This window comes from Bufo gargarizans, chromosome 7 (assembly GCF_014858855.1).
Source record: "Bufo gargarizans isolate SCDJY-AF-19 chromosome 7, ASM1485885v1, whole genome shotgun sequence".
NCBI lineage: Eukaryota > Metazoa > Chordata > Amphibia > Anura > Bufonidae > Bufo > Bufo gargarizans.
In genome coordinates, this window is record NC_058086.1 from 80,079,536 (window position 1) to 80,106,594 (window position 27,059).

General features: G+C 43.5%; 2 protein-coding genes across 2 annotated transcripts in view; both read right to left on the reverse strand.

Moving 5' to 3' along the window:
• ST13 (ST13 Hsp70 interacting protein) overlaps positions 1 to 27,059 on the reverse strand; it is a 165,096-nt gene that overhangs the window by 76,799 nt on the left and 61,238 nt on the right. The window contains exons 4-7 of the mRNA XM_044302140.1: positions 22,241 to 22,311; positions 22,054 to 22,120; positions 8,254 to 8,338; positions 1,462 to 1,572 (exon numbers count right to left, since the gene is read on the reverse strand). Coding sequence (XP_044158075.1) covers positions 1,462 to 1,572; positions 8,254 to 8,338; positions 22,054 to 22,120; positions 22,241 to 22,311 — 334 coding nt within the window. The remainder of the gene's footprint in view (positions 1 to 1,461; positions 1,573 to 8,253; positions 8,339 to 22,053; positions 22,121 to 22,240; positions 22,312 to 27,059) is intronic.
• On the reverse strand, positions 17,744 to 19,215 carry LOC122943966. Its single transcript, XM_044302139.1, has 2 exons — positions 19,090 to 19,215; positions 17,744 to 19,003 (listed from the first exon to the last, which is right to left on the reverse strand). The coding sequence occupies exons 1-2, from the start codon at positions 19,213 to 19,215 to the stop codon at positions 17,744 to 17,746; spliced, it is 1,386 nt and encodes a 461-aa protein (XP_044158074.1).

Genomic DNA, 27,059 nt, shown 5'->3' on the forward strand with positions numbered 1-27,059 from the left:
GAAGTCTCGCGAGATGACGCATAGATGCGTCACTCAGCCCGAGACAGCCGCCTCCGGGCCGCGATATTGCGTTAGGCAGTCCGGAGGCGGTTAATTCATATACAGGAGGCGGGAGCTGGCAGCAGAATCACATAGCCGGCTCCCGACCTCTATGAGCATTAGCTGCGATCCGCGGCACCTGAGAGGTTAACTACCGCAGATCGCAGCTACTTGTCATAGAGGCTATGTGATTCTGCAGCCAGCTCCCGCCTCCTGTATATTCAGCTCTTCAGGGTATCCAGCAGCTCTCCTGGTTGCCTCTACCTCATGGAGAATGTCTGGAACTGGATGGGGCGATGGATCCAGCATGAACAGCAGCCAACAACCAGGATGACTGAACTATGGCTCAAAGTTGAATGAGCTTGGAATGACATAACAAATGAGGATATCCAGCATCTTATGACGCCAGAGTGGCAGCCTGTATGTCGGAAAGGGGAGATGCCATCCAGTTGTGGCCCTGTCTTAACATATACCGTGTTGCAGAACCAAAAATAAAGAGTGCATCACCTTAGTTGTGTGATCAATGACTACTAGCAGTTCATACTTTGTCAATCTCAGATCAATCACAAAGTTTTCCAGGTGTTCTTTTTTTTCCCCATGTTTCGGTAGTGTATAATGTTAAAGAGCACCTGTCAGCAAGATCAACCCTATTAAACAAGGCATACTGCATCAACCCTACTATGCATAATGCCTGGATTTATAGTTAATCATGCTAAAAGTCACTAAGTTTATAAAGATAAGGAGTCTAAGTTCAGGATCCTCATTAGTTACAAAGGTTGCCTCACGCTCTGGAGGTCCTTGCGAATCTATAAATTACATAGAATCTTCCAGATTACAGCCAATCGCTAGGGGGTTTCACAATGATGTTGACTGTGCTCTGTAAAAAAGAAATACAAAATCTGTACTGTAGCTCTGTGACATTTAGAAACTTGGGCTCCTTTCACATCACTGTTCCTCCTACAGAATCCGGAAAGGACGGATTCTGCAGATAACTGAGACCTAACTGAGTGTAATGGAGCCTAAAAGACCCCATAGACTATAATGGGGTCCGTTCGGTGTCCGCTCAGAATCATATTCTGAGCAAACACCGAACGGACCCCATTATAGTCTGAGTTCTTTAGGCTCCGTTATCTGCAGAATCCGTCAACGGAGCAGGAGAACGGAAAGGAGAAACGGTGATGTGAAAGGAGCCTAACCCTTTAAATTGCATAATTTGTCAATTGTTGTATATTCAATACACTAAACACACACCCTATGATTTTCTTGCTTTTTACAAGAGGATGTCTCCTTTGATTCACAAAAAATTTCTGAGGAAACAGATGTACATTGTCTAGCTATCCTAATTCTGGAAGACAAGGCTCCTTTACCATCACTTACATGGTTATATGACACTAAACATATAGATGGAAATAAATAAATTACCTGTGTGCTTTTCCTCTCCACTTGTACGGCTGAGCCGAGTCCGGGTTGATGGCAATAGCTTTATCACAGTCACGGATTGCTGCATTAGGCTTTTGTAGTTTCACATAAACACTAAAAGAGAAAGGAAATATAGAAAGATGCATCTATGTCTATACATGTATCTACATAGCCATTTCTAAATACATATGCGAACAGCAACGTTTCAGCTCTCTCTATAGAGCCTTTGTCAAGCCATAATGCTCAATGCAAAATCAGGTGCTTATAAAGCATACAAAATTAATACCATGTGATTACATAATTACATTCCAATTAGTACAACAATAAAAAATGGTGAATCTCGATTATACATGATCATAACATAAAAAGTATAGCCATACAATACAAATTATCAAAAAAAGTGCCAAGTGTAATAAATAAGATCAACAATACATACAGTTATAGTGCATAAACATCATCAACTAATAATCTCTTGCAGGTGCCCATGATTGTGTTAATTAAAAAATTCATTTACTTGTGGATATCTCATAAGTCTCTGAAGACCGCAGGACTAACTCGGCGTCCGGAACACGACACTGCGCATGCGCGGGGAACACAATCATGGGCACCTGCAAGAGATTATTAATTGATGATGTTTATGCACTAACTGTATGTATTGTTGATCTTATTTATTACACTTGGCACTTTTTTTGATAATTTGTATTGTATGGCTATACTTTTTATATTATGATCATGTATAATAGAGATTCACCATTTTTTATTGTTTATGTATTAATTGGAAGGTAATTATGTAATCACATTGTATTAATTTTGTATGCTTTATAAGCACCTGATTTTGCACTGAGCATTATGGCCTTGAGAGAGCTGAAACGTTGCTGTTCACACATGGGTGAATAAAATACCCTTTTGCTTTTCACGGATACTTGTGTGCTGCCTTGGATTCTTTTTCTACATATACCTAATTGGATCAAGTCCGTGGTCCTTTTCAAGGAATTGCACCTACTGGAGTAGTGTGCTGCTCATCTATTTTTTTATTCTTTCATTTCACATTTCTAAATACAGATACAAATAGATAAAGACTATAAATATATACACACAGTGACCTTCAAGTGACAAGTTAAATTTGTTCAAGGACAACAATGTCATATAGTAGCATTGATTAAACAATTTCAATGCTTTTCTATATTCCTTATGCATTGCTATTTAGTAAAAATTTAAATTTTATATTCTATTATAATATACCTATACTGTATACATCTTATATACACACACACACACACAAACATGAAAGGGTTACATAGGTCCCTCATTTAAGGCCCCTGCACACGGCCGTGTTTCACAGCCGTGTGCGGGCCGTGGAACCGCGGCCTGGATCCCTCCTGAGAGCAGGAGCGCACGGCGTCACTGGTTGCTATGACGCCGTGCGCTCCCTGCTGCCGCCGCAATACAGTAATACACTGGTATGATCTGTGCCGGCAGCAGGGAGCGCACGGCGTCATAGCAACCAGTGACGCCGTGCGCTCCTGCTCTCGGGAGGGATCCAGGCCGCGGTTCCACGGCCCGCACGCGGCTGTGAAACACGGCCGTGTGCAGGGGCCTTTATTCAGAGAAAGGCACCCTCAACTTTCCACGCTTTACATGTATTGCTTCCAGATGGAATACTGCGCAGACAATATAGGTTCAGCATACAGTCAGGTCCAAAAATATTGGGACACTGACAATTCTAACATTTTTGGCTCTATACACCACCACAATGGATTTAAAATGAAACAAACATGTGCTTTAACTGCAGACTGTCAGCCTTAATTTGAGGGTATTTACATCCAAATCAGGTGAACGGTGTAGGAATTACAACAGTTTGCATATGTGCCTCCCACTTGTTAAGGGACAGAATAATTATCATAAGTCAAACTTTCACTTTTTAATACTTGGTTGTAAATCCTTTGCAATCAATTACAGCCTGAAGTCTGGAACACACAGACAACACCAGACGCTGGGTTTCATCCCTGGTGATGCTCTGCCAGGCCTCTACTGCAACTGTCTTCAGTTCCTGCTTGTTCTTGGGGCATTTTCCCTTCAGTTTTGTCTTCGGCAAGTAAAATGCATGCTCAATCGGATTCACTTTTTTCCCCGTAAAAAACTCTTTGGTTGCTTTTGCAGTATGCTTTGGGTCATTGTCCATCTGCACTGTGAAGCGCCGTCCAATGAGTTCTGAAGCATTTAGCTGAATACGAGCAGATATTGCCCGGAACACTTCAGAATTCTTCCTCCTGCTTTTGTCAGGAGTCACAGCATCAATAAATACAAGAGAATCAGTTCCATTGGCAGCCATACATGCCCACACCATGACACTACCACCACGCTTCACTGATGACGTGGTATGCTTAGGATCATGAGCAGTTCCTTTCCTTCTCCATACTCGTCTCATTCCATCACTCTGGTACAAGTTGATCTTTGTCTCATCTGTCCATAGGATGTTGTTCCAGAACTGTGGAGGCTTTTTTAGATGTCGTTTGGCAAACTCTAATCTGGCCTTCCTGTTTTTGAGGCTCACCAATGGTTTACATCTTGTGGTGAACCCTCTGTATTCACTCTGGTGAAGTCTTCTCTTGATCGTTGACTGACACACATACACCTACCTCCTGGGGAGTGTTTTTGATCTGCCCAACTGTTGTGAAGGGTGTTTTCTTCACCAGGGAATGAATTCTTTGGTCATCCACCACAGTTGTTTTCTGTGGTCTTCCAGGTCTTTTGGTGTTGCTGAGCTCACCGATGCATTCCTTCTTTTTAAGGATGTTCCAAACAGTTGTTTTGGCCATGCCTAATAGATTCCAACTGCAAATAGCACACTTGAAATAACTCTGGACCTTTTATCTGCTCATTGTAATTGGTATAATGAGGGAATAACACACACCTGGCCATGGAATAGCTGAGAAGCGAGTTGTCCCATTACTTTTGGTCCCTTAACAAGTGGGAGGCACATATGCAAACTCTTGTAATTCCTACACCGTTCACCTGATTTGGATGCAAATACCCTCAAATTAAATATGACATTCTGCAGTTAAAGCACATCTTGTTTGTTTAATTTTAAATCCATTGTGGTGATGTATAGAGCCAAAAATGTTAGAATTGTGTCAATGTCCCAATATTTATGGACCTGACTGTCACAATGCTATTGGTTGAGAGTAAGAGAAACAGAAGAAAGTTGCAGCTCTCACCTCTGATCACCCTTGTGAAGCACGGAAGATAAGGCTTGAACCCAGCCACATTTAGAATATCCAGAAAACAAAGGATCAATTCCAGCTTCTGACGTATAAAATAGTTTGTTCTTTATTTGGCTTCCAAAATTTAAGATCCAACATACATCACATTGAGAGACGCAAGGTAATTGTGACGCGTTTCGGGCTATAGTATTGAGCCCTTCATCAAGACAATGAAGGGCTCAATACTATAGACCGAAACGCGTCACAATTACCTTGTGTCTCTCCATGTGATGTATGTTGGATGTTAAATTTTGGAAGCCAAATAAAGAACAAACTATTTTATACGTCAGAAGCTGGAATTGATCCTTTGTTTTATTGGTTGAGAGTGTAAAGGGTAACCCCCAGGGTTTTTACTTCTTCTGGCAGAAAGATTGTTCATTGCACACATCTCCCTACCCCTAGAGGGAATTTTAAGGCTGCCCATAGACATTCAATAGCCAAACGTGTACGGGTATTCTATACGGAGAACAAAGAAAGCTGATAGAGATTTCTGCAGGAGGCTTATCACCCGGGAGAATAAAAGGATTGGGTGAAAATAGTCATGTAACCCAATCCCCGTCTCCCCTGACATCATGTCTGAGGCGAATTGTGAGATTCCCATACACGGTGTGTCAGTCGAACCAGTTATTCTTGGTGGGTTCGACTGACAAAGGAATAATGTGTATGGCCAGCTTACAATTTGGAATATTCAAACCATGAATTCTACCATGACAATTGTAACGAGTCAATAATTATTAAATAAATAAAATAAAAATTAGTAAAAGCCATAACACTAAACAAAGCTGGTAACCGCCAAGGCGGTGAGCAGTACAGCACATGAAGTACTGTACTGTTCTGTAGAGAGGTTCTACTAGACAGCCAATTAGTGCATACAGGTGTTTTTACCAATGAAATGGAGATTTTTTGCTTTTGGGTGAAATTTATGAAAAATTTAAAAAGTTCCCGCTGCAGTGATATTATATTATAAAAATAGGGCATTTAAGTAGAAGCATGCAATGGTGATTTCCTAATCTCAAACAGGTTATTAAAACTAAAGCCAACAGTGGCGTACAATGTTCGCTCAACAGTACTCAGGAGTAAGAGAGCATCATGCAAATTCGAGGCCCAATGTAGCGATTTATGCAGTTTTTTACCCATAGCAAACAGATTACACCTTTCATTTTCCAAAGGAACTGTCAGAAAAGAAAGGTGGACTATGGTTTGTTGCTATGGAAAACTAAGCCAGTTCTCCTTTACACCAGTTTGATAAAATACCCCATTTGTGCTGACAACTGTATATACTCTGGGTGAAATAGTAAATGGAAACACCAAGAAGTGAAGCCAAATTTGGCATCTCCTCCCTTGAAGGTATTAAAGGGGTTTTCCCACTTTGCTAAATCAGCCTGAGCTGCAGTCACTCTGCTGGTAACTTCCTGCTTTTCTGCAGATAAGGCTGGGCGGGCTTAGGTAGCTAGAGTGAAGGCGGCCACGCCTCCTTATGACATCACACTGAGAGCTGAGTCCTGTGTGCTCGTTCATGTGAAAAGTATGACTCACAGTCTGGCATCCTGCAGTGTCTGTGAGGCCCCTCCCCCTGCTGGGGAATCAGCTCTGCTACACCTCTCTTCCCTGAACCTCTTTATATAGAGCTCAGCTACATCTGTCGTCTGTGCGCCCCGCATCATGGACCCATTCACTTCAATGGGTCTGCAATCCGGGAGATGCGGTGCACTGAGCGAAACCCCACGGAAGCTCCTCAGAGTGCTTCTGTGGGGTTTCTGGCCGTGCCTACGCATTGCAAAAAAGTCGTGCTTGCACTACTAGAACGGACTGATCACTGATCCATTCAAGTGAATGGGTCTGGGAGCCGTCTGCGGCAGCTGCACGGATGTTGCCCGCACATAGGGGACCACAAATTACGGTCCCCAATGCATGGAACGGCCAACACACATTCATGTAGATGAGCCCTAACGGAGAGATGTCGGGGAATTTATCTGTATAGAGAAAGCAGAAGGGGGAATGGTAAATTCTTGCTTTGTAAATTCTCAAGTACACTCTTTGTGCCGCCATATGGTTTTATATTGCACCATAATTCAGAAGTATTCTCTTCTAGAACAGTCCATAATGCAATTAGAAGCATGCAGAGGTAGTGTATAGCCCCATAGACTTCTATTGGAACATAACAGAGATGGTGGGGCATTTTTTTACCAGAGAGATGGCGGGGCATTTTTTTACCAGAGAGATGGTGGGGCATTTTTTTTACCAGAGAGATGGCGGGGCATTTTTTTACCAGAGAGATGGCGGGGCATTTTTTTACCAGAGAGTGATGTCAGACGTTTGCAGAAATTAAAGAGAACTGAACGTTTTCCACAGACAATTTCAGTGCACAACTCATGCCATCTGAGACACACATACCCTTCAAATTGTTAGGCGGGTTTTACTGGCTACTGAAATGACAAATGTGGACATAAACTGCTGTTTGGGTACACTGCAGGGTTTAAAAGGGAAAGACTACCTTATGGCTTTTGCAGCATATGTAAACTTGTAGTTTTGTAGAAATGGGGAAATCTCCAGCACATGATTAAAATCTCTGCATTCTTTATGAATCTATATTTAAAACATTCCAGGAGCAGCACAGGTTGGGAAGCCACTTCCCACTGCACCTTAATAGAACGGTGGTTGGGAACGGTTAAATGGAAAAGTAATATAGACCACTGCTAAAACAAATTATTTATTATATCTATGTTTTACAAGGTAAAAACACCTAATGGCTGCGAATGTCAATTTTTATACATAGAAAGTCAAATGGAAAGGGTTTATTAATAAGGCCCAATGCACACGGCCGTGAGCTGTCCGTGGTATCCCGGCCTCGCATTCTGCTGACAACAGGAGCGCACGGCGTCATTGGTTGCTATGACGCCATGCACTTCATGCCGCTAGCTGCACTTCAGTAATACACTCGTATGATCAATACTAGTGTATTACTGTAGTGCAAGCGGCGGCATGAAGCGCATGGCGTCATAGTAACCAGTGACGCCGTGCGCTCCTGCTGTCAGCTGGATGCCAAGCCGGGATACCACGGACAGCTCAAGTCTGTGTTGTACGCCCGTTTGCATTCGGCCTAAAAGAAATCCCTCTAGAGTAAGTGGACCAAGCAGAGACTATCTAGCTCACGTCAAGTCTGTTTAGTGCATTACTAGTGCCATTTGCTTCTGGAGCACACAGTATAGTAGGAGGCAATCTCCAATCATAACAAAAATAGCTATTTTAACTGCTCGCTAAGGCTTTGTGCCGGCGTCATAGCAACCAATGAAGCTGTGCACTCCTGACCTGCACTAAGCAGGATGACATTCTGGTATCTCACGGACCGTGTTCCACGGACGTGTGAATTCAGCCTAAAATCTCTTACTTTCCATGAATTACTCTTATGTTCATTTCAATGAAAAATCTACCCCAACACATACAAGTAAAAAAAAAAAAAAGTTAGAAAGGTAAAAAACACAAAATTAATAATAAAAACATTGTTAAAGATACCATATTTTTTTTGTCTCACCTTGCTCGTTTTGCATATAAAATAGCAATTTGTGGGTTAAGTTTAATAGCGTCTGTAAATAAATCAATGGCTTTCTGGAGTTCACCTGGAAAAAATAAAAAAAAATGATATGCAGAATTCCATATCAAGTAAGCCACCAAGGTATGGTCTGTACAAAATGTCTACATTTTAGAGAACACACGTATATTTATTTAACACGTTCAGGAGCTTGGATGAGTATACTCGTCCTGGCATTAAACGGTCACCATGTCTGCAGACAAGGTGACAGCGCTGAGTGCCGGCTGTTACACACAGCCAGGCACCCAGGGTCAATGCCGAGGGGGGGTCCTGTGACCCCCCGTATCGGCGATTGCTGCAAACCGCAGGTCAATTCAGACCTGCGGTTTGCAGCGCTTTCTGTAGTTTCTGATCCCTGCGGTCCATGACCGCAGGGATCAGAAACTTTAAAATGGCCAAAGTCTAATTTTATTAACCCCCCTGCACCCCTGAATGCTTTTATGTCAGCGGGGGGCGGGTTGTGGGCGGTGCTGACAGTGGCGATCCCCCGCCTGCCTCCCGCTGAATATTCATTGGTGGTCAGTGGTACCAGAGTGTCAGCACATTGCTGACACTCTGGTATAAACGGCTGACATTGCTGTGATGTCAGCAGTTTCACCCTTTCCATACCGTGGTCTGTACGGACCGCGGTATGGAAAGGGTTAAGTCAGGGAGCTCACTCCCTCTGCCATCGGGGGGCTGCTGTGCCTTTGCAGCCCCCTGATGGATGGGGGGGGGGGGGGGGGGGGGGAGCTCCCCTTCTTCCCCGTCTGCTCAGTTGTGGCAGACGGGGAAGGTTCCCAGGGCAACAGGACGCCTTCTCAGGCGTCCTGCTGTCCATGGTCCTGAACAGATCTATGCTAAAGTCATAGATCTGTTCAGACAGTGTAAGTAAAATACAGTACCGTACCCTATATAGTGTACTGTACTATACAGACATCAGACCCACTGGATCTTCAAGAACCAAGTGGGTCTGGATTCCAAAAATGCAAAAAAAAAGTGAAAAAAAAAAAAAAAACAGTTACCTCATCCCGCAAAAAATGAGCCCCTACATGAGACAATGGCCCAAAAAAATAAAAAAAAACTATGGGGACACTATAACAAGATTTTTTTTTTTTGTTTCAAAAATGATATTTGTGTGTAAAACTTACATAAATTAAGTATATATATTAGGTATCGCCGCGTCCGTATCGACCAGCTCTAATAATATCACATGAGCTAACCCCTCAGATGAACACAGTAAAAAAAAAAAGTGCTAAATAATTTTTGTCACCTTACATCACAAAAAGTGGAATAGCAAGCTATCAAAAAGTCATATGCACCCCAAAATAGCGCCAAACAGTCATCTCCAAAAATTATACCCTACCCAAGATAATCGCCCAAAAACTGAAAAAACTATGGCTCTTAGACTATGGAAACACTATAACATGATTTTTTTTGTTTCAAAAATGAAATCATTGTGTAAAACTTACATAAATAAAAAAATTGTATACATATTAGGTATCGTCGCGCCCATGACAACCTGCTCTATATAAATACCACATGATCTAACCTGTCAGATGAATGTTGTAAATAACAAAAAAAAAAAAACGGTGCCAAAAAAGCTATTTCTTGTTACCTTGCCTCACAAAAAGTGTAATATAGAGCAACCAAAATCATATGTACCTTAAACTAGTACCAAAAAAACTTCCACCCTATTCCGTAGTTTCTAAAATGGGGTCACTTTTTTGGAGTTTCTACTCTAGGGGTGCATCAGGGGGGCTTCAAATGGGACATGGTGTCCAAAAAAAAACTGTCAAATGGGGTGTTTCTGTAAACTACAGAATCAGAGCCATAAATATTGAGTCTTGTTTGGCTGTTAACCCTTGCTTTGTAACTGGAAAAAAATTATTAAAATGGAAAATCTGCCAAAAAAGTGAAATTTTGAAATTGTATCTCTATTTTCCATTAATTCTTGTGGAACACCTATAGGGTTAACAAAGTTTGTAAAATCAGTTTTGAATACCTTGAGGGGTGTAGTTTCTAGAATGGTGTCATTTTTGGGTGGTTTCTATTAGATAAGGCTCCTTTCACACTAGCGTTCGCTGGTCCGCTCGAGAGCTCCGTTTGAAGGAGCTCACGAGCGGACCCGAACGCAGCCGTCCAGCCCTGATGCAGTCTGAATGGAGCGGATCCGCTCAGACTGCATCAGTCTGGCGGCGTTCAGCCTCCGCTCGCCTCCGCACGGACAGGCGGACAGCTGAACGCTGCTTGCTGCGTTCGGGTGTCCGCCTGGCCGTGCGGAGGCGTGCGGATCCGTCCAGACTTACAATGTAAGTCAATGGGGACGGATCCGTTTGAAGATGCCACAATATGGCTCAATCTTCAGGCGGATCCGTCCCCCATTGACTTTACATTGAAAGTCTGGACGGATCCGTCCGAGGCTATTTTCACACTTAGCTTTTTTTTTGCTAATATAATGCAGACGGATCCGTTCTGAACGGAGCCTCCGTCTGCATTATTACGATCGGATCCGTTCAGAACGGATCCGATCGAACGCTAGTGTGAAAGTAGCCTAAGCCTCCTCAAGTGACTTCAGACCTGAACGGGTCCCTAAAAATTGGGTTTTTGAAAAGTTCAGAACAATTTCAAGATTTGCTTCCAAGCTTAGAAGCCTTGTAACATCCCCAAAATAGAAAATATCATTCCCAAAATGATGCAAACATAAAGTAGACATATGGGGAATGTAAAGTAATAACTATGTTTGGAGGTATTACTATGTATTATAGAAGTAGAGAAATTGAAACGTGAATTTTTTTTTTTTTTTTTTTTTTTTTTTTAACTTCATTTTACCAGTGTCATGAAGTACAATATATGCCGAAAAAACAGTCTCAGAATGGCCTGGATAAGTCAAAGCGTTTTAAAGTCATCACCACATAAAGTGACACTGGTCAGATTTGCAAAAAAAGGCCTGGTCCTTAAGGTGAAAAGGAGCTCGGTCCTTAAGGTGTTAAACAGGTTGACTGGGACATTTAAAAATGTGGGGAACAGAAGGTGATGTGCTAAAATAACAAAATAATTATTACTTATCTGGAAAAAAGGTGCTGTTGCTATCCAGCAGTGAGGATGTTGCGATCACAGCATCCAATCAGCAGGTAGTAACAGTGATTTACACTAGACTGTGGACATCCCAGTGGCAGAGTTTACACTAGAACATGAACTGACTAACAGAAGTGTTAGCAGAAAACTGTGCTCTTTGGCAGCCATCACTAAAGAGCATAGGAGCTTATGGTTACACATTAGGACACATTTACCAAACTCTCTATGGCAGTTTTCCAATTTAAAAACAAAACTAAAAAAAAAAAAAGGAAAATTTTGACCACTTGTGCAAAAATTCTATATTCTAAAAGGTGAATGGGGTAGTCTAAAACAAGAATACGTGTGCATGATTCCCTTTTCAAGGGCTTTTAGCAACAGATCCATAACTTCTTGTGTGATAACATGGGGATAACTGTGGCTGACAACCCAAAAGGTCTGCCTTCTTTTTCGGCAACTCTGAGCTATTCCCTATTACAACTGATAGAGAAGGGGTCGGCAACCTGTGGCTGGCATGCCAGCTGTCACCGAATGACTGCAAGACATTTCAGTTGTTGGATGCCCTGCTGCCGCGCTGTACCTCTGAACTGCAGAGACTGGCACTCTGCTACGCTACTGGCTGTCCGCTACTGTACCTCACTGCTGCCAGAGGAATTTAAATGTATTGGGAGTTTGTGTGTGAACAGATTGGGGGTGGGGAGATTGCAAAATTAGCATGTGACCTGATTGGGACTGGGGGCAGGAAGGTAAACTTGGGGAGATTATATTGTCACCAGATTGGGGAGGGGGGGGGGGAGAGAGGTGAGATTGGAAGATGGGGGAATGAGCATATGGCCAGATTTCAAAGTAGTGGGAGGAAGGCAAGCTTGGTCAGATGGGAGAACAAACATGTGACCAGATTGGGAGGGGGGGGGGGGGGGGGCAGGATTGTGAGTTTAGGGAGATGGGGGAATGAGCACTGTGATCAGATTGAGGGAGGGGGAGGTTGGGGAGCCTAAACAAGATTGCTGAGGGGATAGGGGAGGCTGGTTATGAAAGGAAACCAGCTTTCTGGCTACTTTTGGGAATTGGTGGAAGGAGTGATGAGCCTGAAAATGATTTCTGGGGGAGGGGGGGGGGGGGGGAAATCGGGAACAAGCTAACTGACTACTCCAAGTGTGATTGGTGCAGCTCTGTGGGAGACACCTGTATATGGGGTACCGATGTATTTCAGACAGTGTTGTTGAGAATTTTGGGGCATAGCTAGTAAATACCTGGCTTATGTCACATATTTGTGTTATATTACTTTATGTATGGCTCTGCACACCGAGCGCTTCAGATTTGATTTTAATTATTATTATTTTTTTTTAAATCGGCATGGTAACCGATCGGAGCTCCAGGATTACACTGCTAAGGCTCCGATCAGAAGCTGCCACTGCACCACCAATGAGGAGGGGAGAGGGGACCCTGTGACCACTGCAACCAAAGATTAATACTGGGGGGCTTGGTTGGGGGGGTGGGGCGCACTGCGCCACCAATGTTTTTAATACTGGGGATGGGGGGGGGGGGGGGGGGGCACTGTGCCACCAATAAAGATAACTCTCCCATTATTTCATATAAAGGAGGCGGGAGCTGGCTGCAGAATCACATAGCCGGCTCCCGACATCTATGAGCGGTAGCTGCGATCCGTGGCAGTTAACCCCTCAGACGCGGAGGAGTTAACTAACCCAGATCGCAGCTACCGCTCATAGAGGTCGGGAGACGGCTATGTGATTCTGCAACCAGCTCCCGCCTCCTGTTGAATTTGAATGGAAGAGTCAGTCAACATCATTGGTGGTGCAGTGGCCACAGCCCCTCTCCTCCTCTTATTGGTGGCAGCGGCAGTAGCGGTTAAGGGGGGGTATGGAGACACTGCTTCCTACTCCGCTGTGCTGCTGAGGGAATACAAATTGCGCTGAGAGCAGCGAGATCCTTGTTCCCGATTAGTTATTGACAAAATAGAGATGGCGATACCGATAACTTTCAAAATCCTGAATATCAGCCCATAATATAGGTAAAACCGATAATCGGTTGATCCCTACTCCGTACAAAAAAAGGTTGCCGACCCCTGTGATACAGCATTTGTTAATGAAACTTTATACCAGTAATTACTGTAAATTGGGGACACTAAAATAAAAACAAAAGTCTTTATTTATTTTATCCCTCAATTAAAAAGGTTGGGAAGGATGTGTTAAACACACAGTTGTCAGTGGTAGCAATGAATGTTGCAAGTAATACACTGAAATAAACCCGCAAACCCAAATTGCCATTTGCGCCCCAGACTTAGAGGGTGCACAATTGTTACCACTAATAAAAATCTACAATATATTACAGGGTATAGTTCCACCCCATCTGTGCTTCAGTAGCCTATCTTGACATAAACCGACTGACTGCACATTTAAATCACGTAGCAGTGTGACACATAGGCACATATCAATTGCCTCAGATAACCAATACCATAAAAAGGAGGGACAATAAAAACCAGATTGCAAAATGATATTAACATGCAGAGAATCGATCAGAGAAGTATTAAGAGGGATAGCGCATATTAGAATGTGCAAAACAAGGAGTAATAGATGGCACACATAATATATGGTTGCACAATTATCCAATGTGTATATAACAAGCTCTGTTGACACACCTAATATTGACTAGGTAGGCCAAAGCATAAAAGAAAAAACATCTCCCATACTTCTGATGTAAATTATATTGTACAAGGGCATACTCTTCTGCAGGGCATTAGGTTCAAAGGGTGTACCTGTAGAGTGTTACTATAACGATCTAAAGCCCAGGGCTATGCTGAAATGATTACCGTATTTTTCACCCTATAAAAACGCACCTACGTTTTAGAGGAGAACAATAAAATAAAAATAAATTATAATTTTCATTAGACCTAAGGTCAGTCCAGCAATCAGACCTCAGCTGACAGCCCAAATCAGACCCCCCAATGTTAATAAGACCCCAATAAGACCTCACATCAGACCTCACCTAAGACCCCAAAGTGAATGACCCCCAATTGAAAAATTATAATAATAATTATTATAATAATAATAATATATATATTTAACCCTTTCAGGACAGAGTTTTCACCTCAAAGGGTTTTGTCACTTCAGAAAATGATGATTACACCTACCGGTAATCGGATTTTCCTGACCCCACGACAGCACCACTGAGAGATGGCTCCACCTCCATGGACAGGAAACCTGTAGCATAAAAAAGGTGGAGCCACTCTCCCACCTCAGTGGGTTTACAGAGCATGAGAGGGACTCCCCTTTAGGTTAACACAATATATACGTTTTTTTTTTTTTTTGCATCACACCACGTGAATTTTTTCACCAACCACCACCTTAGGGAGGGAATTAGACGGGTGCTGTCGTGGGGTCAGGAAAATCCGATTACCGGTAAGTGTAATCATCATTTTTCCCCAACCCCACGACAGCACCACAGAGAGATTACGTAGAATTCAAGGGAGGGTGACCACTTCTAACACCTTAGTACCAAAAAGGAGGTCAGAAACAGAGTCGAGCTGAAGTCTATAGTGCTTATAGAAGGTAGAGGGAGAAGCCCACGTGGCCGCCCTGCAGATCTGGTCAATAGAGACGTTAGACCTCTCTGCCCAGGAGGTAGACATTGCCCTAGTAGAGTGAGCCTTCAGGGACAGTGGAGGAGAAAGACCAGAACAAGAGTAGGCTAGGGAAATAAGCTCTCGTATCCACCTAGCGATGGTACTTTTGGAGGCAGTATTACCTTTTCGAGCCCCAGCGTATAACACTAACAAGGAAGAGGATTTTCTCCAATCCTTTGATCTCTCCAGGTACTGGATCAGGCACCTTCTTGCATCCAATAAGTGCCATCTATCTTCTTCCTCAGATTTTGGGTCTGGAAAAAAGACTGGCAAGACGATTTCCTGCAACCTGTTAGTCTTAGAAGGTACCTTGGGGATGAACTTTGGATCTGGTCTAAGAATTACTCTATCCTCACGTATGGACATAAACGGGGAGTTGATAGACAGTGCCTGAAGCTCGCTAACTCTACGTGCTGAAGTTAATGCTATTAACATAACCAACTTCAATGTAAGATTTTTAATAGAACACTCCTCAATGGGCTCAAAGGGGGGACTGGTCAAAGCTTTTAAGACTAGGTTTAAGTCCCAGGGGGGAAAACTGGGGCCCCTAACAGGTGCAACCCTATCAACTGCCTTAAAGAACCTGACTATCCAGGGATCCATGGCCAGACTTCTACCACTTAAGCCTGAGAGGGCCGAAACCTGAACTTTCAGAATGCTTTTGGCCAATCCTAAGGACAGACCCCTTTGCAAAAATTCTAAGACCTTTCTGGTGGAAATCCTCTCAGGCCAAACATCGGTGTCCAGACCTGAAAAGGAAAGGAATCTCTTCCATATTCTCGCATAAATAGTATTAGTCACCTTCTTTCTGCTACTAAGAATGGTGGAGGTCAGGGCTTCCGAGAAGCCTTTCCTAATCAGGTGCACCCTCTCAATCTCCATGCCGTAAGATGTAAGGGTCCCATTTCTGGATGCATTACTGGACCCTGCCTCAGGAGGTTCAGAATGTCGGGAAGAACCCACGGTGCCGCTATCGACATGGATCTGAGTAGAGAGAACCAGGCTCTCCTTGGCCAAAAGGGGGCGATGACTATCATGTCTGACCTTTCTTCCCTCATCTTTCTGAGAACTCTGGGCAGGAGCTGAAGGGGAGGAAAGGCATATCCCAGATGGAATCTCCATTCCAGGAGGAAGGCATCCACCCCATATGGGGATTCGCAGGGACTGAGGAAGCAAAATCTCTTTACCTGCCTGTTCTCTCTGGTGGCAAATAGATCTATTTCCGGTACACCCCATAGATCCACAATTTTTGCAAATATAGATGGGTCTAGGGACCACTCCCCCCGCTTTAAACGATGACGGCTTAGGAAGTCGGCCTGGACATTTTCTTTCCCCCTTATGTGTTTAGCGGATATGTGGGTTAATTTCTCCTCGAACTCCGAGAATATCATCTCTGCCTCCTTCATTAAAGATGGGGATCTGGTACCTCCCTGGCGGTTCAGGTACGATACTACTGTTCTGTTGTCCGACATTACTCTGACATGCTGGTGCTGGAGTTCTGGAAGGGCTGTCCGTAAAGCTAACAATACTGCCCTCAATTCCTTCCTGTTGGACGAGAACTGTCTCTGCAACGGGGACCAGATTCCCTGCCTCAACTGACCTCGGAAATGTGCACCCTATCCTCAAGGGCTGGCGTCTGTAGTGATTACTAACTGATCGGGGTAATTCCACGGGATACCCTGGTCTAAGTTTCCTACCTCCAACCACCAATTGAGGGAGATCAGAGTCCTTTGGCTGAGACATATCTGAGAGTCTAAGGTTATCTCTTTTTGTTTTGTCCAATTCAAAATTTCCCACTGTAATATCCTTGAATGAAATTGAGCCCAGCGGACAGCTGGAATACAGGCAATGACAGGCAAACCCTAGCAATGACATTGCTTTCCGGACTGACATCCTCGGGTTCTCCTGGGCCCTCCGGGCTTCGTTCTGGATTTTTACTATCTTCTCTGCTGGAAGAAAAGTCTTTTGTCGCACAGAGTCCAACCGAAGCCCCAGAAATATCTGGCTTGTGCTGGGTTCCAACCTGGATTTTTTTAAATTGATCATCCAACCCAGATGCTCCAGGATCCGAATCACTGTTTGGACCGATTTATGACATGTTTCCTGTAATTTTGCAATAATCAAGAGGTCGTCTAGATAAGGTAGGAACAAGATATCCTCCTTTCTAATGAAGGACGCTACCTCCGCCATCACCTTGGTAAAGGTTCTCGGAGCTGTAGATAGGCCGAAGGGCATAGCCTGAAACTGAAGGTGTCTGATACCGTTGCCCTCTGTAACCGCTACCCTTAGGAATTTCTGAAAAAGAGGATGCATCGGGATATGTAGATATGCATCTTTTAGATCCACCACCGCCATGAAGCAACCCCGAAAAACTAAATGAGTCGCAGATTTTATGGTCTCCATCTTGAACTTTTTTATCACTAGGTATTTGTTCAAATGTTTCAAATTTATAATCGTTCGGTAGGATCTGTCCGGCTTTTTGACCAAGAACAGAGTAGAGTAGAAAACCTACTCCCTGCTCTGCCCTTGGTACCGGAACTAACACACTTTTCCCTAACAGTTGATCTACCTCCTACCTACTTTCTGGATTCTCTTGTCACCACGAACCTCTAAGGACAATGACCCCGGAACTGCAGCCTTAAGCCCTCCGTTACAATGTTGGTTACCCACTCTCCTGCGACCTCTCTCCAGGCAGAGGGAAAGAACCTTAGCCTTCCTCCTACCTGTAGTCTGGCGTCATTTTTTCGAAAGTTTGTCCTTCTGAGAGGAGGAGGAACCTCCAAACATGAAACCTCTACCTCCTGACCCCCTGGGCCTGGGAAACTGATCTCTATCTCCCGGCTGTCTTCTTCCCTGAGATCTGGGGACATTCTGAAAGGGACGTTTGTAAGGCCTAAACTGTGAAAAAGAAGATTCCTGAGGCATTCTCTTTTTCCTATCTGCTGCCTTCTCTAACAGGGCATCTAATTCTAGTCCGAATAAGAACTGTCCCTGACAGGGAATGCTACATAATTGTTGTTTAGAGGCTATGTCGCCCCCCTTCCAGTTCTTAAGCCAAAGGGCTCTACGGGCGGAATTGGAGGTGGAAGCAGACCTGGCTGCTAGTCGAACTGCCTCCACAGAGACATCTGACAGAAAATCCACAGCTTTCTGTAAGGTCGGCAGAGAATTTAAGATCTGATCTCTAGGGCACTTATCCCTTAACTGACCTTCCAACCTTTCTAGCCATAAGGCTAAGGATCTCGCTGTAACGGTTGCTGCTATATTGGGCCTAAAGGAGGCAGTAGATGCTTCCCAAGTATTCCTGAGGCAAGAGTCTATCTTTTTGTCTAGAGGGTCCTTCAAAAAACCCATATCGTCGAACGGCAATGAAGATCTTCTAGAAACTTTAGAAATGGCCACATCCAATTTTGGTGCCTTATCCCATGAAGTAGTAGCCTCCTCCTCAAAGGGGTATTTTCTTTTGAAATTTTTACTAACGAAGGCCTTCTTGTCAGGCTTCTTCCATTCCCTTTCTATCAGGGCCGATACGCTCTTATATAAGGGAAAAAATCTTCTCTTCTTTTCACGTAATCCCTCAAAGATTGCGTCAGCCACGGACCTATCTTCCCTGACGTCCTCCAGCTCTAACGTAGCTCTAATTGTTTTTAACAACTTTTCCGTATCGGAAACTGGAAACAGGAATTTCTTCTCTTGTTCTTCCTCCGCGAAGGATGAATCCTCTGACCTGTCGTCCCTATCATCCTCGCTAATAGACTCTGGCTCTGAATCCGTTCTATCTGCCGATCTCTTTGATTTCTTTGACGTTTTAAGGGACTCTTTAACCTCTGCCTTAATGAGACTTCTAATGTCCCTCATAAAATTAGGGGATTCCTCCGCCAGGGTTTTCTCAATACAATCCTGGCACAACTTCTTGCTATAGGAAGTGGACAAGGGGCATCTACACAATGCGCATTCCTTATTCTTTTTCTTGGATGTGGCTTTCTTAGCTGCCATCTACAAACCAATAATAGAAACAAGGGGACACATCAGTGATTTCCTAAAAGCTCTGTGTCTTACCCCATCAGAAGCATCTCTTATACCGGCTGCTTTTCTGATTCCGTTTCCTCCGGTCTTTTCTCCTCCTCCATGATATCCCTGGAGGTATAGAGGATAAAAGAAATCAATATGCCACAGGCAACAGCACCTCTCCTCTGAGAGTTCCACATGTTCCCTGGGAGCGCCCTCTAGATGCAGCAATCCTCTCTCACCGTCCTTCTGAAAAGAGAGACTGGCAAAAACCTGGCCGTCCAAAGCCCCAAATGAGAGCACAGCCGCCTCCGCGTTCTCCTCCGACTGTGTTCCGGGTGCTGGAACGCATAAGGCACATTATATTTTCCGGCCTGAACCGGAAGTCTTAACTGACGTCATTCCTGCGACTTCCGGTTTGGCGCTCCGACGCGCTCCACTGCACCGGCATCCGCCCGCAGTCCTCGCTGAGTGCGCGTCAGGTATGGCCGCCCTCTGGCACGTTTCCCCCCCGCCACCCTGCATCACGGCAACATCCGGGCCTCTCCTTTGAGGGACCGGTGTCTTCAGCCTTAGGATCGGCAGCTGGCCCGGACCAACCCCCGTCCCTCAGGTGGCATACCCGGTTAGGCTGGCGTGACCCCTGGCTCTCTAGGCTTTCCAAGCCATGGGTCCCTGTAAGAAAAAACAGCTACACATCTCCTGCTCCAGGGACAGGAAACCTCACTGAGGTGGGAGAGTGGCTCCACCTTTTTTATGCTACAGGTTTCCTGTCCATGGAGGCGGAGCCATCTCTCAGTGGTGCTGTCGTGGGGGAGGGGAAAATAGCATTTATTATGTAGAGAAAGTTAATATCAAGCACTTACTAAGTTATTGAGATTATCCATATTGCTTCCTTTGCTGGCTGGAGTAATTTTTACGTGATTATACACTGCTTGATTCCATGGTTACCACCAACCAGCAATCAGTGATGGCCAGTTCACCGTGTTCGCCCGAAAACACATGCGGGTTGCCATCTTAATGCACAAGTCCGGCGATGCACAGGTAAGCCCTTACCTGTGCCGCGAGCCGGTCTGAGACAAAATGCGGACACCGGGAGCAGGCAGTTCTGAGAACAGCCGACGGGGGGCTTCATCGGCCTGTTCTCGGAACTGCCTTCTCCCGGTGACTGCATTTGCTTCAGACTGGCTCGCAACACAGGCACAGGCAAGGACTTACCTGTGCATTGCCGGACTGGCGAGTTAAGATGGCAGCCCGCAAGAGTTCGTGGGCGAACACTGGCCATCACTGCCTGCAATCCATCAGCAGTGACTGTGCTTCCACACTATAAAAAAAGAAAAAAGCACCAGCCTGTGAGTTCCCACGGTCCCGGCCGGCACATTTTCAAATAGTGTGCAAGTACAAGCACTAATGATGGATAACAGGGTGGTAGTAACCATGGAAACAAGCAGTGTATAATGTGATGAAAAATGAATCCAGCCAGCAAAGGCTGGATAATAACAATACATTAGTAAGTGGATTGTATTAACTTTCTCTACATGAAAAATGCCAATTGCTGAAGTGACTAACCCCCTTTAACCTCTTAAGGACTCGGCCCTATTTCACCTTACGGACTTGGCCATTTTTTGCAAATCTGACCAGTGTCACTAAGTGGTAATAACTTTAAAACGCTTTCACTTATCCAGGCCATTCTGAGATTGTTTTTTTTTGTCACATATTGTACTTCATGACACTGGTAAAATGAAGTAAAAAAGTTTCCAAGTTTCTATTTCTCTACTTCTATAATACATAGTAATACCTGTGTCATAGTAATATATGTGTCATGAAGTACAATATGTGCCGAAAAAAAACAATCTCAGAACGGCCTAGGTAAGTCAAAGCGTTTTAAAGTTATGAGCACTTAAAAGGGACACTGGTCAGATTTGCAAAAAATGGCCAAGTCCTTAAAGGGAACCTGTCACCGGGATTTTGTGTATAGAACTGAGGCCATGGGTTGCTAGATGGCCGCTAGCACATCCGCAATACCTAGTCCCCACAGCTCTGTGTGCTTTTATTGTGTATAAACACCGATTTGATACATATGCAAATTAACCTGAGATGGGACAGGACTCATCTCAGGTTAATTTGCATATGTATCAAATTGTTTTTTTTACACGATAAAAGCACACAGAGCTATGGGGACTGGGTATTGCGGATGTGCTAGCGGCCATCTAGCAACCCATGTCCTCAGCTCTATATACAAAATCCCTGTGACAGGTTCCCTTTAAGGTGAAATAGGGCTGAGTCCTTAAGGGGTTAAAGGCTACAGCTGACTCCTCAGATTATAAAATACTAAAGGCCCTCTGTGTCATTTACTGCCCTTTTTACACGATTTGTAAGCCATTCACTTGAACTTGTTTCCTCTAGGAATGTATTTAACAATATACTTACACAAAGTAGATTTAAAGCACTCCCATTTAGCATAAGTGTCATTATGTGACAATAGTTACTCCCAGTCTATGTCCTGAAGTGCAGCGCTCAACCATGGGAAATTAACCCTAATAAAAAAGAAAATTCTGTGTTTTTGCCCTACTGACCCGATTGTTTTTTACAGTTTGGCTGGAATATAATAATATTGCAGTCACTGTTACCAAGGTTTTCATGTACAGTGACATTTACCACAAGCTATGCATTGTTAGAAATAACTAGATCCAGCAGAGCGGGGGGTTAAATAACAGGGTTCGGATCGATCGCTGTTCCCAGTTATTGTGGCCAGGTGTCTTCTGTATTATATAGCCAGCATCCGCTTTGTATGGAGTGGGCTCATCGCAGCAGCCTTGTCCATACAATTCCGGGCGAATAATTCAAGTACGGCTTTATGTGTTAAAGATCAGTACAGGCTGTAATTACACTAGTTGACAGATGCAATTAAAAATCTGTTGCCGCTGCTTGTTTACACACTGCAGCCAATCACTCATTGGTTTAAGACTAAGGACTGCGATTGACCGTAGCTATAAGTAAAGAAACCAATACTAAGCAAAAAATAAATATATAATTACCATCTCCCAAAGCGTTTATTGCTTCCATCTTCTTTTCATTTGCCTGGTTCATCATTTCTTCTGTAACCTAAAAAAAAAAAAAAAAAAAAAAAAAAAAAAAAACACAACAGGAACACTATACACTAAGCATGCCCGTCATGATCAGTGTACACAGTTGGCATAATTACAAGAAATACAATATTGTCACCTCTACGTCATCATTTCCCATTTCTTGAGGGTCTTCATCATCTGGAGCAATCACGCCTTCATTATCAATTTCTAGAACAAAATGAATATATACATATTAACTATCACCAATAACATACTAATCCAAATAACGCAGAAGTGCAACTCCAGCAGATGCCAATATAGGCTAGTTTCACAATAGAGTTTCTCTTTTCCAGTATTGAGATCCAGCAGAGGATCTCAATACCAGCGAAAAATGCATCCTTTTTGTCACCATTCATTGTCAATGGGGACAAAACAGAACTTAAAGGGCTTCTGTCACCCCACTAAAGTCTATATTTTTTTGGGGCTTCTTATAATCCTTATACTGTGATATATTAATATATAATGCTATTACTCATTTTGGTTCAGTAGTTAATTCAAAAAACGGACTTTTATAATATTTAAATTACCTGTATAGCAGCAAGTAGGGCGGCTACTTGCTGGTAGCAGCCGCATCCTCCTTTCATAAAGCCGCATCCTCCTTTCATAAAGACGCATCCTCCTTTCATAAAGACGCCCCCTCCTCATGTGGATTGACAGGGCCAGCGAACGCACTAGTCTTCTGGCTGGCCCTGTCTGCGTTCAAAATCTGGCGCTTGCGCTGGACCGGTCTTCAGTCGGCGCAGGCGCACTGAGAGGAGGACGCTCGCTCGGCCGCTCCATCCTCACCGGGTGTAGATGCAACGTCACCGGCGCATTGAGGATGGTCCTGTCAATCAACATAAGGGGGCGTCTTTATGAAAGGAGGATGCGGCTGCTACCAGCAAGTAGCCGCCAAATAGGGTATTCATGTCTACGCGTTTTGGATCATGTAGTGCTGATCCTTACTAATGACAGAAGAAGTGTGCTGGCATGGATTTATATATTGTCTCACCAAATAAAACAAAAAAAAAACAGGTGATCCCAATTAAACCAAGTCACACCTTCATGCAAATAAAAAACACAATGTTTCAGTGTTTGAATAAAACCAAAGGCAAACAAATCTACAACCATTGTAGTACATAGTCAGTGTAGAATAAGATCATGCCTACGATTGAGACCTTTAGGGACACGTGAATCCATAAAAAAAAATCCGAAAGGATTTCCTGTTTAGCAATTTCCTTCTGTGGTCACCTCTCTTTGCTGGAGGGTTAACTCTTTCCAGACCCTGCACATGCATGCCTGTGATATCGCCTCCATGAACAGCCACATAATGTAAACTGAACGCAGACAGGTTCCTCACCTTGGAATGTGGAATATCAGAAATGTGCCTGTAGATCCTGGTTTTTAGGCTGTTTGTGGTACAACCTGCGTATTGGAGGCTACACAGAGAGCATGAAATAAAATAAACGACAAAACTAGTGTTGCAGTTAAAGTGTTTTAACTGAAATACCTTTTGGTTGGCAACAGAAGCAGTATGACACCCTATGCTTATTGTTTTGCAGCAAGTGCAAACACGATGACCACATTTGAAGGTTGTGTTTCAACCAAGTGGGTTGATCCCGTTTCACATCAGAAAAAAAGGAAAGACTCACTTTTTGTGCCAATGTAGGTGCCCGACAGGCTACACATTTGAGGCTGGCACTAGCAATACCAGCCCACTGCTCATCACAGCTGAGGACAGGTGGATGCTTTCTAATTATTTGACAGATGCATGGATATTCCTGGCTGTAGCTGGTAGAGAAAACCGGAACTGGTGAATCAATATTTTTCTGGGACTTATTCACAGGGAAGACTACGTTGGATCGGGATTTACTGAGGGCAAATTCTCTGGCCGACTTTAAAACATGGCCGGAGAAGCTGCGCTCGGCTAGGCGGCTGGCAATTAAATTCATCTCCCTGCGACAGGCTGCATCATTGGAACAATTACATCTCGCTCGGAAAAATTCACCATTAGGTATGTTCTGAATGACATGGCGAGGATGGCAGGATGTCATAAAGAGTGTGGTATTGCCTGCCGCATACTTCCGAAAAGGGTTGCAGGTCAAGAAAGGGAATGGTAGAAACATCGCTATTCAAAGTAAACTTTAAATTACATGTATTGTTATTGAGGTAACCGAGGAGCGGCATGGCAGCCCGATCGCCCTCAAATACAAACAGCAGGTTATCGATTTAACGACCATACCACACTCCAAGAAAGCCTCAAAAGGATTACTAGATGAAAATAGATAGCGATGCTCCCACCATATAAATGTTGGCTATAGTTGGCAGTCAGTGTACAAGGTTAAAGTCTGTTTAGAAAGGATCGTCAAAAGCGGAGAGGGGGAGGGGTCTGCCTTTATGTAAAGTCCTGTCGAAAGCCCACAGTCAGAGAAGATATAAGTGAGGGACATGAACATGTGGAGTCACTGTGGGTTGAAATACATGGAGGCAAAAATAATAATAAAATTACTAATAGGAGTTTATTATAAACCACCTAATATACTAAAGTCCACAGAAAATCTACTACTAAACGAGGTAGAGGAGGCAGCAAATCATAATGAGGTGGTTATTATGGGGGACTTTAAGTACCTAGATATAGACTGGGAAACTGAAAGCTGTACATCTCATAAAGGAAAACAGGTTTTTGCCAATAATCAAAGACAATTACCTCACCTAACTGGTTTAGGACCTGACTAGAGGGATGGCCATACTAGACTTAGTATTAACCAATAGACCTGACAGAACAGATGTGCAGGTTGGGGGACACCTGGGAAATAGTGACCATAAAGTAATAACCTTCCAATTATCCTTCAAACTAGTGTTTAAAAAGGAGGAACAAAAATACCAAACTTCAAAAAAGCTAAATTTAGCCAACTAAGAGAGGCCATAGGCCAAACTAACTGGGACAAAGTCCTCAAAAATAAAGATACCCCCCACAAAATGGGATATTCTTAAAAGCATCCTGAAATCTAATTATGAGAGGTACATACCTTATAGGAATAAAGGGTTAAGGAACAAGAAGAAACCAATGTGGATAAATAGAACTGTAAAGAAAGCAATAAATGACAGAACGTATTTAAATCACTAAAACAGGAGGGTAGCGAGGAAGCACTGAAAAAAATTGAATATGTAAAAAAAAATAAAAAAAAAGCTGTAAAACTAGAGACCGAGAGATTAATTGTCAAAGAGAGAAAAACTAACCATAAAATGTTTTTCAATTATATAAATGGTAAAAAGTATAAATCTGAAGGTGTTGGCCCCCTACAGAGCAATGAGGGGGAAGTTGCAGAGAGCGACGTTTGTATTCTCCATTGTATTCACCGAGTAAAATAAACTGTCAGATAAAATGCAGAATGTAAAAGTAAATTCCCTATTAAAAGTGACCTGTTTGACCCAGAAAGAAGTACAACAGCGACTTAAAAAGATTAAAAATAGATAAAATCGCCAGGACCAGATGGCATACACCCCATATCCTATTCCATAAGAGAATTAAGTAATGTCATAGCCAGCCCCTTATTTCTGATATTTACAGACTCTATACTAACAGGGAGTGTTCCACAGGATTGGCACATAGCAAATGTGGTGCCAATATTCAAAAAGGGTGCAAAAACAGACCCCGGAAATTATAGGCCTGTAAGTTTAACATCTGTTGTGGGTAAACTGTTTGAAAGTTTTCTAAGAGAGGCTATCTTAGAGGATCTCAATGAAAACAAGCAAACATAATATCAGCATGGCTTCATGAGGGATCGGTCATGTCAAACTAATTTATCAGTTTCTATGAGGAGGTAAGTTCTAGACTTGACAACGGCAAATCAATGGATGTCGTATATCTGGACTTCTCCAAAGCATTTGACACTGTACCACATAAAAGGCTAGTATATAAAATGAGAATGCTCGGACTGGGAGAAAACATCTGTATGTGGGTAAGTAACTGGCTCAATGATAGAAAACCGAGGGTACACAGTCAGATTGGGTCACTGCCATTAGTGGAGTACCTCGGGGGTCAGAATTGGGCCCTATTCTCTTCAATATATTTATTAAAGGGATTCTGTCACCTGGATTTTAATGACAGAGCTTTTAACATCACCACATCAGTCTGCTCGTTTTGTATTAAAATATACCAGTATTACTACTCTAAGTGTTGTCATTTGTCTAGAAAATCGCTTTTATTAATATGGTTATTACCTGAGTAAGGAGCCCAAGGGGCTGTCCCTCCGGCCGTTGAAGCCCAGACGCGCCCCTTCTCCTGGAGCCCAGCACCGCCCCCACTGCTAATTTATTCACTCCTCATTGCCGGCTGGTGCATGTGCAGCCAATTCCATGCGCAAGCTTATGGCTCAGCGAACACATTCCGTGGATACACATGTCAGCGCCTGGAATCGGCCTCACAGGACGCACTGCACAAGTGCCAGCCGGCAATGAGTGAATAAATCAGCAGTGGGGCGGTGCTGGGCTCCAGGAGAAGGGGCGCATCTGGGCTCCAACGGCCGGAGGGACAGCCCCTTGGGCACCTTACTCAGGTAACTACCATATTAATAAAAAGCGATTTTCTAGACAAATGACAACCCTTAGGGTAGTAATACTAGTTTATTTTAATACAAAACGAGCAGACTGATGTGATGATGTTAAAAGCTCTGTCACTAAAATCCAGGTGACAGAATCCCTTTAATAATCTTGTAGAAGGCTTGCACAGTAATATATTAATTTTTGCAGATGACACTAAACTGTGTAAAGTAATTAACACTGAAGTGGACAGTATACTGCTACAGGTGGATCTGGATAGATTAGAGGCTTGGAAGGAGAAGTGGCAGATGAGGTTTAACACTGACAAATGTAAGGTTATGCACATGGGAAGGAATAATGCAAATCGCCCATACATACTAAAGGGTAAAATACTC

Bases quoted from the DNA above. Each gene is read 5' to 3' on its own strand.
- LOC122943966 (XM_044302139.1), bottom strand. From the start codon at position 19,215: ATGTGGAACTCTCAGAGGAGAGGTGCTGTTGCCTGTGGCATATTGATT. The intron at 19,004-19,089 runs GTATAAGAGATG...ATTGGTTTGTAG, and splicing joins CGGAATCAGAAAAGCAGCCG to ATGGCAGCTAAGAAAGCCAC.